This window comes from Acanthisitta chloris, unplaced genomic scaffold (assembly GCF_000695815.1).
Source record: "Acanthisitta chloris isolate BGI_N310 unplaced genomic scaffold, ASM69581v1 scaffold9297, whole genome shotgun sequence".
Lineage (NCBI taxonomy): Eukaryota > Metazoa > Chordata > Aves > Passeriformes > Acanthisittidae > Acanthisitta > Acanthisitta chloris.
The window spans coordinates 255,734-268,564 of record NW_008682198.1 but is presented as its reverse complement, the minus strand read 5'-3'; the positions used below and the strand labels follow the sequence as shown (position 1 = coordinate 268,564).

Sequence of the window (12,831 nt, the reverse complement as noted above, 5' to 3'; positions counted from 1 at the left end):
CCCCTTCCTCTCCCCCTTCTTCCTTCTCTTTCTTACTCTAATTATTCATTTTTTTAAAGTACTGCCTATCTTTTCCTCCTTTCCTCCCAAATGCTTCTGCGACCTCCTTTCAAATTTCCAAGGCTTGATGCACGTCTCGGATAGAGTTATTTTGGGTGTGCGGGGGGGTTTTTTCTGAATCTGCAGGGGAAAGGGAAGGGGGAAAAAAAAGCTTCTGCAAAAGGCAAGAGGGAGGGAAAGGAAAAAAAAAAAAAGAGAAGAAAGCAATCAGCTGTGCCAAAATGTGCAGCCCTGATCTAGACATATTTTTCCCGTAGCGCTCCCGAACTGCGGTAAATGAATATTTATAAAGCTTGTTCAACATGGCGGGTTAAGGTGTCTTTAAAAACTGAAAATAAACATTTGGAGAGGAGCAAAAAAGAGGAGAGACGAGGTGCCACGCGTTTGGTTCAACTGTCTTTTGTTGCTCGGAGAGATGCGCTGGGGAATGAAATGCGGAGGGATGAGGATGCGGTCGGTCCTCCCCCCGCAGCACTCAGTGCTGGGAAAAGTACCGAACATTTGTGTGTGCTGGGAAGGGACATGCGGAGTTGGGAGCGCGGCCGATTTGCCTTTGAATGCCAAAATTGCAGACATGCCATGAGAAAAAAGAAATAATAAAATGCCGGGAGACAGAGCGCTGGTTTATTTTGCATTAACAGTAGACGTGTGGTGGGATGAGATGTCCTGTTGGAGCTGTCAAGCCTTCCTGGGTGCAGTCAGCTGGGGATGTCTGGAGGGTTTTTTTGCTGTTGTTCAGCAAAAACCACTCTGGAATTGCTCCGCATGGAAATTCGGGCTGCAAACAAGTGGCTTTAGCAGTGCAACGAGCACCTCTTTTGCAGAGAGATCCTAAAAACCGCACAATGACAGAGGCAAATCGCAGCTTTGGCAAGGCTAGAGGATGAGTTTGCGAGGAGTTGTCAGGGAGTCGTTTGTGCCCTTCCCGGCTGCCTTTTCCAGATGTATTTTCCAGGGGAGTGCAAGAGTGAGGCTGCCTCAGAGGCAGGAAAAACTTCCCAACTTCATTGCTGCTGTTCTGGGGTTATTGCAAGATGTAAATTTTGGAGCATCTGTGTTTTGTGGCTTGGGAGGCGATGGGATGCTCCGGTGCCTGGGTGGGGATGGAAGAGCCAGGGAAAATCCTGGAGAGGGAGGATGAGCTGTTCTGCCTGCTCATTTCCCTGAGCCTCTTGGAGATGCTCTCCAGAAACCCACCATGGTTTTATTTAGCAGGAGCAGTTGGAGATGCTGTTTGCACACCTTGTCATGCAGGGTGAGGTTTCCCATTCCAAAAGGGCTCTGCTCCATCTTCCCACCCATTTTCCCTCTCCTTTCTCCATCCCCTGCCAGGACTAAGCTTTGCTGCTCAGGGAGCCAACAAACTCTCATCACAGGGTATGGTGGTGGGGAGGGTGCAGAGGAGAAGACCAGGTATTTTCTTATCAAAATAACAGGAAATAGCATTAATTATAAGAAGAGAGGCTTGGAAAGGCACCTGTCAAGCTGTGGTAGGACTTGGGTGGCAAAATCTAAGTGTTGCAGTGAGTGGTGTCAATCTGTGGAGTTTTCTGTGGGGTGGAAAGGGATGAGAACATTGCAAAATGGAAAGATGTTTTCCCCTCTGCCCCCCATGCGTCTCTCCATCCCCAGCTTTGCTGCCCTTTGGACAGGACAGCTTCTAACATCAGTTTGTGCCCCTGGTGCTCTGGGGTGGAAGATGTTGTGTCAGAGTGACCTGATATCTGAGCAGAAAAGCAACTTCACCTAGTTGCGTGATGGGGGATATGGATTTGCAAAGATCTCTGGAGATCTGTCTGTACTTGGGGTCTTATCTCTCTTACCTCACTTCACTTTCTTGTCTTTTCCATGGAAGGACCTGCTTAAATGGGGGGAAAAAGCAGCCTAAAATGGCTCTTTCCTTGCAAACTGCCCTCTGTGGTGGGAACACCTTTCTTTGCGTCAGCATTGCCTGTTTGATGCTCTGCAACAGATACCCTGACCCAGATGGGGTGACACCTCCTGCCTTGTCTCTCTGCCATGGGACACCCACATCAGCCCAGGAATCTCTATTTATGGGACCACTTTGCACCCCATATTTGCTCCTAATTCCCTCAGGTCCTCTTGCTGCACAGACCCCATGCACACCCCACCATAGAGGTGCATTAGGGTTAGCTCTGGGTGCAGCAGGCAAATCTCCTCTGAGGAATTTCTTCCTGCAGTGGCAGAGGGATGCCAGCCAGGATTTAGTGCAATTTGCTTTCCCTCCCTAGAAGCCTTTAGGTGACAACAAATTTGCTTTCCTTTGCTAGCAGCAAAGGAAGAGCAGGTGAGGCAGGTTTCCTCCCTGGGGTTGGGAGTGTTGTCTGGGTGTGCATGGATGCAAGTGGCTTTTTTTCTCCTTTTTTTTTTTTTTCTCTCTCCAACAGATTATTTATGAAAGGGAAGAAAATATTCTCACAAGTCTAATAACTTCAGTGCTTATAAAGGATTAGGTCCTAATAACTCCTGTGATAAGATGGAGGCTTGGTGTAATCTGTTACTAAGTGAAAATCTAGAAGCCATTTAAATAGATACAGCAAAGAGCTGTCGAGAGACCAATACATTGTAAACAGCAAGGAAATACCCTTTTAATGATTTAAGGGGTGAACAGGGTATTGAGACAGTAAATACTTTATAACCAAGGCAGTATTATTTCATTTATATATTGGGAAAACATTTACAAGTATTCAACAGATGTTACATGTGGCAGAGGTGGAGAGTGTGTTTTGCACAGATGTAAGAACATCTGTAGTAGACAATATAGAGTTATAGAGCTGTGATTATCAGTGATAATTGACTGGCTGGACAGACAGTTGATGTTTTAATGAAGCTTTTATTAGAACTTTATGGTAGTGTTACTAGAAATAGACTAAACACCACAACTGGTGGATGTTTTTCTCCCACCTGTGGCATGTGCTCTGGTGAGCTGCTGTAGCTCATGGAACACAGCCATGTATTTTGAGTCCTTGTTTCTGGCCTTTCAGACCCATGGGGTACTGGCCTGGTATGAGAGCATCATCAAGGGGATTGATGCTACCTTGCTGAAAGACAGGACATGGTAGAGAAGTTGCTTTCTTATTTCTTCAACAGATACTAGGAAAAAATTCTTCCCTGTGAGGATGGTGAGACACTGGCACAGGTTGTCTAGAGAAGCTTTGGATGCTCCATCCCTGGAAGTATTCAAGGCTAGGTTGGATGGGGCTTGGAGCAACCTGGGCCAGTTCCAACCCACTGACACTGCTGATAATAATGGTGCCACTTGCAAATGTGAGTTTGTTCTATCATTGTAACATCTGCTCCCTGGGAGTGGGATTTTTAGGGTTAGAGTAACAAGTGGTACCTTGCCAATATTTAAAACTCATCATTTGAAAGTGTTGCAAGGTCCTACACACAGCTACAGGTTGGGTGGGTAAGGAATTGAAACTAGCAGTGAGGAGAAAGACTTGGAAGTGACAGTGGAGGAGAAGCTCAACATGAGCTGCAGTGTGAGCTCAGCCCAGAAAGCAAATGGAACCCTGGGCTGCAGCCACAGGAGTGTGAGCAGCAGGGCAAGGGAGGTGATTCTTCCTTTCTGCTCTGCACTGGGAGACCCACCTGGAATACTGCACACAGTTCTGGTGTCCTCAACACAAGAAGGACATGGAACTGTTGGAGCAAGGCCAGAGGAGGCCACAAAGTTGCTAAGAGGGCTGGAGCATCTCCCCTGTGAGGACAGGCTGAGGGAGTTGGGTCTGCTCAGCCTGGAGAAGAGAAGGTTGTGTGGAGACCTCAGAGCAACTTCTCAGTATCTGAAGCGCCTACAAGGAGCTGGAGAGAGTCTCTGTGTTAGGAACTGCAGAGACAGGACGAGGGGAAATGGGTTCACGTTGAAGGAGGGGAAGTTTAAATTAGATATTAGAAAACAGGTTTTTTCCTGTGAGGGTGGTGAGACACTGTCCCAGGTTGCCCAGGGAGGCTGTGGCTGCCCCAACCCTGGCAGTGTTTCATTCCAGGTTGGCTAAAGCCTTGAGCAACCTGCTCTGGTGGGAGGTGTCACTGCCCAGGGCAGGGGTTGGGGCTGGATGATTCCTAAGCTCCATCCCAGCCTCTAAATTCCATGATTCTATGGTCTTTGCATGACAGACCAGACTGATGAAACCAGTCAAATCCATCCTCTGGGTTGGTTTTTTTTTTTTTGCCAAAATATTTCTCTTTTACTTAATTTTCTGTGTCTTGGATACAACTCCTACAGTGATTTAAAACGTTTGAGTTGCAAAACAGGAGAATACAGAAATATAAGCAAAGATTCCATCACTGACATTTAAAAAACTCTTGAAAAAGTTTGTTTTGAGATTGGCCTTTTGCAAGACCTAAACAAAGCATTCTTGGGAAGGCTGATTTGGAACTTTGTTCACAGTTACTCCCAGTTTCATGAATCACAAGTGTTGCTCTAAAATTAAATAGTAATAAAAGGAAAGGAAAAAACCCACCAAACCCAAGCAGTTCTTGACAGCTGACCGAGAGATCAAGTCTGAGTAGGTGTGAGGCTTAAAAAAAGGTATGTGCAGAATCTGTGCTATTTTTGCTCTCACTCATGGTTCTTGCTTTCATGATTAATACTCTTAGCATCACTGGGTGACTCGTGTGAGGGAGCTCTATTTGCCTGGGTGAAGTTCTGAGACCCAATTATTGGAAAGTGTTGCATTTCCTTGCTTGGCAAGGAAGATGAGTTCTCTCCACTAAAGTCCAGGAGGTGACATTATCCTTGCCCCTGCAGTGTAGGAGATCAGACAAAAGAGTCATGGACTGAAGATCCTTAAAGTCTAAGAAGCCCTAAGTCCCTTGTGGAGACTTTTGGATGGAAAGCAATAGCTTTCCTGGATGCATTAAAAATAGTCCTTTAAAGAAAGGACAGGAAAAAGTAATGTTTAACTGTTTCTTGGGAGGTATTTTCAGCAAGGTCCAGGGTGGGAGCTCAGAGCAGGTGTAAGACTTCATGATGCTGTGTTGTGTGGGGGATGGTGGGGCATTAAACTGGGATGTCCTGGAGCAGCTCATGTTCACATGACAAGGAATCCAGTTTATCTTTTCTTAGAGAAACTGGGTGGAATTAGCCCTGTAAATGTGACTTGTAGGACTCCAAGTTAAAATCTCTTGTGGAATTTGGTTCTGGATAGACCTTGGCAGGGATCTGCTGGCTGCCCTCACATGTGCTTGGCAAAGGGAAGGGTCCTTCTCTTCCTGCTGCTGTATCAAGGGGTGGCAGGAGATGGCTGTGAGGGCTGGATCTCTATTTTTTTGGCAGATCCTGCCAGTCAGTGAAGCTGCTTCTGGATGCAAAGCACTGACAGGGATGGAAGTGTGTGTAGGACTAAGCCCAAGTGCTGATCAGCTGTGCTGTTTAAATCAACCAAACAGTGCCAAGACCTAAAATGTCATTTTTCCTAAGAAGTGTTGGAATCAGATGGCAGATGTTTCCTGGATGCTGGTTTACATCTTGTATTTCTTTTGGAAAAGGGCTCTGACTGCTGTGAAGACATAGAAGGCAGAACTGATTGCCCTGGACAATGAGAATTTTGGCTGATGAGGAACTTGCGAATTGGGCTCTAAATTAAGGCCATGAAAACAGTGTTTGTGTTTCCTGCTGGGTGACTTCTGTCACTTGGCTGATCAGTCCCACTCAGGGGGTGTCACTGATTTATTTGATCCATGTGGCTGTTGTTTTGGGGTGACAAGGATCAGATGATGGGGGTTGCAACTAGATGGTTTTAAGGTCCTTTCCTACCCAAACCATTCTAGGATTCTATGATTTTGCCTAACAAGGTGAGATGTCTCAGGCTGATAATCAGCTGTGTGTCTTCAAGTTGCCCATTTAAAAGGCTTCTTCATTTCAGATCTGTGTCAAACACAGGGAGGGGAGAACACAGGGTGTTGCAGATGGTTGTTGTCACTTCTGTGCTTCTTCCTTGCAGTTCTTTTGCCTGTTGTAAAGGGCACTGAGGATGTTAACACAGTCTTCTTCGTGGCCCTGATGCAGCTGAGAGCTTTAGAAGATGTCTAATATGCCATATTCCCAAGTAGTTGGTGTATATTTTGTCCTTAGCATGGGTAGAAATGCTTTACCAAAGTGGGGGCAACATCATGGAAATTTTTGAGTCCTGGAGAAGGTGACAGTCACCTAGAAGGTGACAGAACAACTGCAAACAAGAAGGATTAGTAGGTGGTGACCTCCCTCTCCTCAGCACATGTGGGATGCTGCAGGCAGGAATGTCTCAGGCTCACAGGGATTTGGCAAGGGTACAGGTGGGCCTGCAATGCTTGTTGCCCTTGGTTAGAAAGCATCCAGCACACTTGTGAGAAGGGAAATTTGGTGAAAAAGTGCTTTCAATTTTAGAGCTTTGATCTAGTCCTCAGAGAAGTTTGTGGCAGATTTTTGCTTGCAGTCCGTCTCTAGGACCTTACGTTCTGTCTGTGCACAGGGCAGCTAAGAGGGGGATGTCATCCAAGTCTGTGCGTGTCTGCCTGTCATCTGCCTCTCTTTTTTTTGCCCTTCTTAATACTGCAGGGCTTTTTGCTGTAAACAAGTTAGTTTCTCTAATTAGGTTTGTTTTACTTTCTGTTATCTTACCACCATTTATCTCTGTTTGTATCCTGGGCTCTGGAGTGTGCCAAGGAGGATGAGAAAATTGCTTTGTGAAACAGGTTTGTCTCTGTTGGCATAAAAAGTCTGAGGCATTTGGCACCAGGGCAAGATGAGAGGAGAGCAAGGACCAGCTGAGTTACAAGGGCTGTCATCACTTCACATAATCTCTTCACCATGTGTCTTCAGAGAAGTTTGGTTCCTGTCCTCCTTCTGCTTTGAGATAACAATCCAGACTGTCTTTACTCTGATGGTTCTCTACTTTCCCATTTTCACATGTTTTCCCTCCAGTCATAGCCATTTATTTTCTGTGCTGCTGCACAAATGTTTTCTTCAAGAGCAGAAAGCTCAGCCCTGTTAGGTGTCTGGAGCAGGAGGGTTGGAAGAGACCTCCATGGCTTGTGCAGATCATCTCTTACCCCAGGACAGGATTAACTGTACCAAGATCTGTTTCTGGATAAATCAGCATCCCCACCCCTCAAAAACTCAAGGCTCTGTGCCCTTCCCACTGTCTGTCCCCCTTTTTCACCAGATTCATTATTAATGTTTTCTTCTCATGCCCAAATCAAATGTCTCCTCCTGCAGTTTAAACCCAGCCCTTCCTCTTCCATCCACCACCAACATGGAAAACAGATTATACTTCTTCCCCATTCAGCTGTTTTTTATATATTTGAATATTGTGAACATTCCTAGTTCTCCAGATTAGATGGGATTTGTTTCTTCCATGCCAGAGTACATCCAAACCAACAGAGCAGTGCTCAGAGCAGTAAATTTCCCCTAATAAAATCCTGTGGGGTCTTCAGTATGAAAGAGAAATTGTCACTTGATATAAATGAAAACATTTGGTGAGGGAAAACTCTCAAATAAATAATAAGAATAAAAAAAACAAAAGAACAGGAATTTGGAAGAAATTATGTTTAAAAGGTTTCCAACTGGTGCTTTTTCTGAGAGAAGGGATAGGCCTTATTTCTAGGAGGTAAAGCTGTTCCTTGAAGTGTGGCATAGCCCTTCCAAATGAGCCTCCTGGTGCATTGTGCAGATGTTCAGGGGTGTAAATATCATGTTAGGCTGCCACTGGCAATGCAGCCTAGATCAGACCCCACAGGGGTGAGTTCCCCTTCACCCTGCTCCACATACAGGACCAGTTCCATATAGCACCTGAGAATCTCACTTTGTCCAGTCTAGTGGAAGATGTCCCTGCCTTTAAGGTCCCTTCTAACCCAAACCATTCTATGATTCAACTTGTTTGCTGGGAAATTTGGGTATTTAAAGTCTTGCAGGTGCTGTGCAAGAGCAAGCACGCCCTGAGGGTTGTTCATCTCATCTGAATTTCAGGTGTCCTACTCAGACCACTCAAGTCATCCTTTGGAGATGTTTTCTCTTGGCTAGCTGCAAGTGATTCACTAGGTGAGGCAAATCCCACCTGAGGTTTGTGGGATTGGTGGACGTGGCTTCTTTAGTGCTGTTTCATGGGAATTTGCTGGAGAACCCCAAGGTGAGGTCAACAGTGGAGTCAGGACCTGGTTCAGCATCACCTGTGCCTCACCTTGGCTTTTGCTTCATCTGCTCCTGGCCTAGGTGCCCCATGAGGAAGCCAACGCTGAGCCAATATCAATACAGATGACAAGGGGGTGTGTTGGGAATAATGGCATGGCTGAGACTGACAGCTGTGGGAAGAAGAAAAGAGATTCTTTATTATATTGCCTGGTTTTTCCTGCCTGTGGATTAAGAGCCTGAGTCTGGAGTAAAAACCAAGGGAATGGGAGCAGTGACAGGGAACAATCAGATCAGCTGGAACCATCACTGTACAGAAACAATGAACAAGGGATCTGAAACCAGGGAATTCTCCCCTCCCTGCTCTTTCCAACACATTTCGTAGCACTTTCCTTTGTGCTCTTGCCTGGTGTAATGTCACCTTGAGCCTCTTTTGGTGTTGTTACCCATCCCCTGGTTTACAGGCTGACGGTGTGGCGTGCGGTCTTTGATTTGGTTTCCAATGGACACACTGGTTTCCAGTGAACTTCAGACTGCCACTGGAGTACAGTGGTGTGTGCTGCTTGTGTAGTGTTGATGATTGCAGGCCAGCCAGTGTGCTACTGTTAGCAGTATGGCTGGGGACTCTGTTTGAAGTGTTAATTAGCAGCAATTAATCAGAAGTGAAAAATTAATACCCTATGTCAGCTTTCTTTGCTAGTTAGTTATATCAACACCAAAGCTCAGAGCTATTTTGAAGCTTGTGTTTGCATGAGAGTTGGGGCTTGTTGTCACATAGTACTGGGAAAATACTTAAGTGCTTTCCTACCATAACTGGTAAACTAGTTATTCCCAAAATAAGAAGCCAAGCTGTAGCATCTGATAGACCCAGTTTTCTTGGGATGTGGATGCTTTCAACATGACATTTCAAAACTAGTAAGTTTTCTGTAGCTTAAGCAAAAAAATACATTACGATAGAATTAAAAAACCAAACATGTTGATGATGTTGTACAATCTTCCCAAGAGATTCTGCATTTCCCCCTTTTAATTGTATCAAACCCAGCCCCAGACATGGCCACCAAGGATGGATCCCAAGGGTTTTGCAGGTACCTTGAGTGGGTTCCTGCTGGTTTTCCCATTCATGTTCCATTTCTGATGGGAAATTCCCTGATCCAGGGGAATGGGTCCCTCTTGTGGGTCTGGTGGCAGATTTGAGGCTTGACTGCATAGGAAACAGCAAACACTGTTACGGTCTGATTGGACACCTTCAGCTTTTTATCAGCTCATAACATTTTTTATCAGCATCATAGGAGCATCACAAGATTTAACTACAATACCAAGAGGCTTGTGTTTCTTCTTGGTATTTATGTTGTTACCCCTGAGGTCTCTTTAAGAGGATGGATTTGTTGTGTTTAAATTGATCTCTGTGTTTCCCTCTGTTATTTGATTTTTGTTTTAGTAGTTTTATTGTCTGGTCCTAGGCAAAAATGAAAACAGCTGAGCCCACCCAAGGTTTAGCTTCAGCTAACACCTCCCCTTCTCTCACATGTAACAAGCTCCATGTAAAATCCTGATACTTAACTAATTTATTATCAATAGTATTTATGGAATATTTTCTACCAAAGGAGAAGTGGTTTTTTGACTTTCAGTAAACTGATTCGAGTTTCATTGTTAATTGAATGTTAATATACACTGGGGATGAGTGATGTGCATGTTCTGAGTTTAGCTGCACTCAAAATACTCAAAGTATATAATACATTTAATTTATTGTCAAGTCTCATGTCTACAAAGAATTAACAGAAAGTGCTGTAGTGGCCATGGCAGTGAGGAAGGGATTGTTATTACTTGTGGAATGCTCAAAGTCTACTGAGCACTTTGTGAAGAGACCAACAACCACATTACTCTGAACTGGTTTATGATCTCCAGTTTTAAGTGTATTTTCCCCCTTTCATTAGCAGGTTCCTTTTGGGGTGGGGAACACAAATTGCCCAAACAACCTTCAGTCTGGGGTCTATCACCTGCTTTGGCAATTTGCTTCTACCCATGATATTTTGTGAGCAACCCATGGTTTTTGCATGGTTTGAATGTCTGTCCAGCAGCTAATCCCACCATGGTCCAGTTAATGGATATCACACTTCCACTTGACATGCTCCTCACCTTTTTCAGTTTTGCCCAGAACTGCTCACACGTGTCCATTTCTTCTTTTCACTTGTCATTGGAACAGCCTTAAAAACTGGGGATGAAAGATCTATGACAGAACACTCTCCTTTCTATTTTATAACCTCCATATCTAGTCTTCTAGAATATGCCTCCAGAGTAGTAAAAGCTGAAAAAATCCCATAATATTTTTACAGTCTTATTACCTCCTGCTTTTCCTGGCCTCTGGCAGTAAACTTTTTTCCTACTTTTAGTCACACTTCTTGCAGAGCTTTTGGTGCCAGCACTGCCAGCACAGTCCTCTCTGTCATGCAGGTCTTGGAGGCATCCAGTAATAAGCAGGACAAGTCATGCACATTGGCTATTCTGGACACACACCTTCCCTACTATCTGTCTTTGCTTTAGCATATCTTGTGTGAATAGCTGGTTCCCTCTGTGCCCATAACCCCAGCTCTTGGTTTCTCTTTTTCAGTCCTCCTTCGACACCTCGTAATTCATCACCAGCTCAGAGAATTTTACTGAAAAGCTCACTCTGGAGTTCTTTTTAATCTACTCCTAAAGGTGTATCTCTGGGTATTGCTTGTCTGGTGGCTTAGTGTAGCTAGAAATATAGTTCTCATTTAGTCTTGTGTCTGATTCAAGATCTAGTCAGCCCTTTCTCATATCATTTTTCATATCTCTCTGGTTTTATTCCACTTTATATTTACTATGGTCATTTCTTCTAGAAGAATCTCCTCTGCCAACATAACCCAATTTAAAATGAGTTAATATTTGCTGCCCTGTGTGTTCCTAACTGGTATAGTTACCTTAGATCAGTCTTCATTCAATGAACTATCACAGCCAGCACTATTTCATTAGGGTATCTGCATTTTGCATACTGATTTTTATTTTTTAGATTTATTCCAGTCTCTGCCAAGTATTTTCCCTTTAGTGTTTCCTCTGTCTCGTTATCACAAATCATCCCCTTTGGAAGTTTGAATATTTATGGAGTGAGACATATCTGACATCAAAAAGTTGGAAGTCAAGGTGCTGGAGGATGGTGGAATTGACATTTCCTACCTTTTTTTTTTTTTTTTTTTTTTTTTTTTTTTGTGTGGGTTGTGCCACCTCATGGGCTGATCCTTCTCTCTCTGTTGGTGGTGTTAGGAGCTGAAGTGAACTGTGAGATGTGAAGCCTCTGGGTGCTGTTTATTACCTCATTCTCTTCTCTGTCATCATTATTGTTGTTACTGCTGTTATGATACTGCCACTAAGGTCCTTTGTTGTGTTTTTTATCCACCTCTAGCTTCATCTTGGAGGTGAGAGTAAGATCAAAGTGTTACAATCAGAGAATCACAGAATTGTTTATGTTGGAAAATACCTCTAAGATCATTGAGTCCAACTGTGTCAAGATGGGATAACATGAAAACCATCATGAAAGGCTGAGGGAAATGGGTTGGTGTAGGCAGAACAAATCACTCATGGTTTTTCTTTTTGTTTTAGCTTGTCCTCCAGGCACTCCCTGCTGCAGGATGAATTAGGAAGGCAAAGCCTCTTCCTCTGAACGATGGAGACAAGAGCATCTTTCATTGCCACCATGCGAGAGACCCAACACCTCTCCCCGGAGAAGGGTCAGAGCCCTGCGAATGGCAACAGGGAGCAGTTTGATTCAGGTGAGCTCCCCTTGACCCCCAGGGGTGTTGGCACTCTTACAGCCCTCCAGCTGATCACAGGTAGAGCAGGGAGCAGCTGTGCTGCCAGGGAGGCACTGGGAATGGCTGTACAGCTCCAAAACCTTGTCTGAGTCTTATGGATTGGACTCAAAATCCCATGATTGATGGGATGGGAAATAAGAGCTTTTCTTCTTCTGGATTTCTTCTACAGTATGCATCAGCTGTTCAAAATTTAAACAAAAAGCAGTGGAAAACCTTTCCCAGGACATCACATTTTGTTCTTCCAGTTTTCTCACCTTTTTATTTCATTAAAGTTTTGTGGTTAGAGAGGAGATGAACATTCTGAAATGACAGTGTTTCTTCTTTGTTTTGACCTCCCTCCTTTCCTTGACAATTTTTTGAGCACTTCAGGTGAGAGAGCTTCACAAACATTAGATCAGCCAGTGGACAGCTGGTCAGATGTTGTCCATGTGCTCATGGGAATGAGTAGATGCTTTGTAATGCTCTGGGATGGGTACCTGTGTGCTAAATTTGGGCATCATTGTGGTAGGTACAGAAAAATAGGTGCTCTATTCTGGTGATTTCTGATGGAATTAGGTGCTTTAATTTCCCATATCTAGCCTTACCAGGAGGAGACTATGTCTTATGGTGAAGATGTACATTATGGTTAGAACAAGTCTACTGACTTTCTGATGCCAAAATGGGATGATACCATAAATTTCTGCAGGGGTGAGGATTTTAGTGATTCTCCCAAGGCTGTGCCAGAGTTTTGTGGTTGCTCAGGTGTCTGTGTGTCCTCCCATCCACACACTTAGTGTGTTAACTACTAAAGCATTTCAGTTCTCTGTT

General features: G+C 44.3%; 1 protein-coding gene across 1 annotated transcript in view; it reads left to right on the top strand.

Annotated features, from left to right (window-relative positions):
• The first annotated feature begins 11,876 nt into the window (after positions 1 to 11,876).
• Positions 11,877 to 12,831, top strand: part of SFMBT2 (Scm-like with four mbt domains 2) — an 85,893-nt gene continuing 84,938 nt past the window's right edge. The window contains exon 1 of the mRNA XM_009078434.1: positions 11,877 to 11,982. Coding sequence (XP_009076682.1) covers positions 11,877 to 11,982 — 106 coding nt within the window. The remainder of the gene's footprint in view (positions 11,983 to 12,831) is intronic.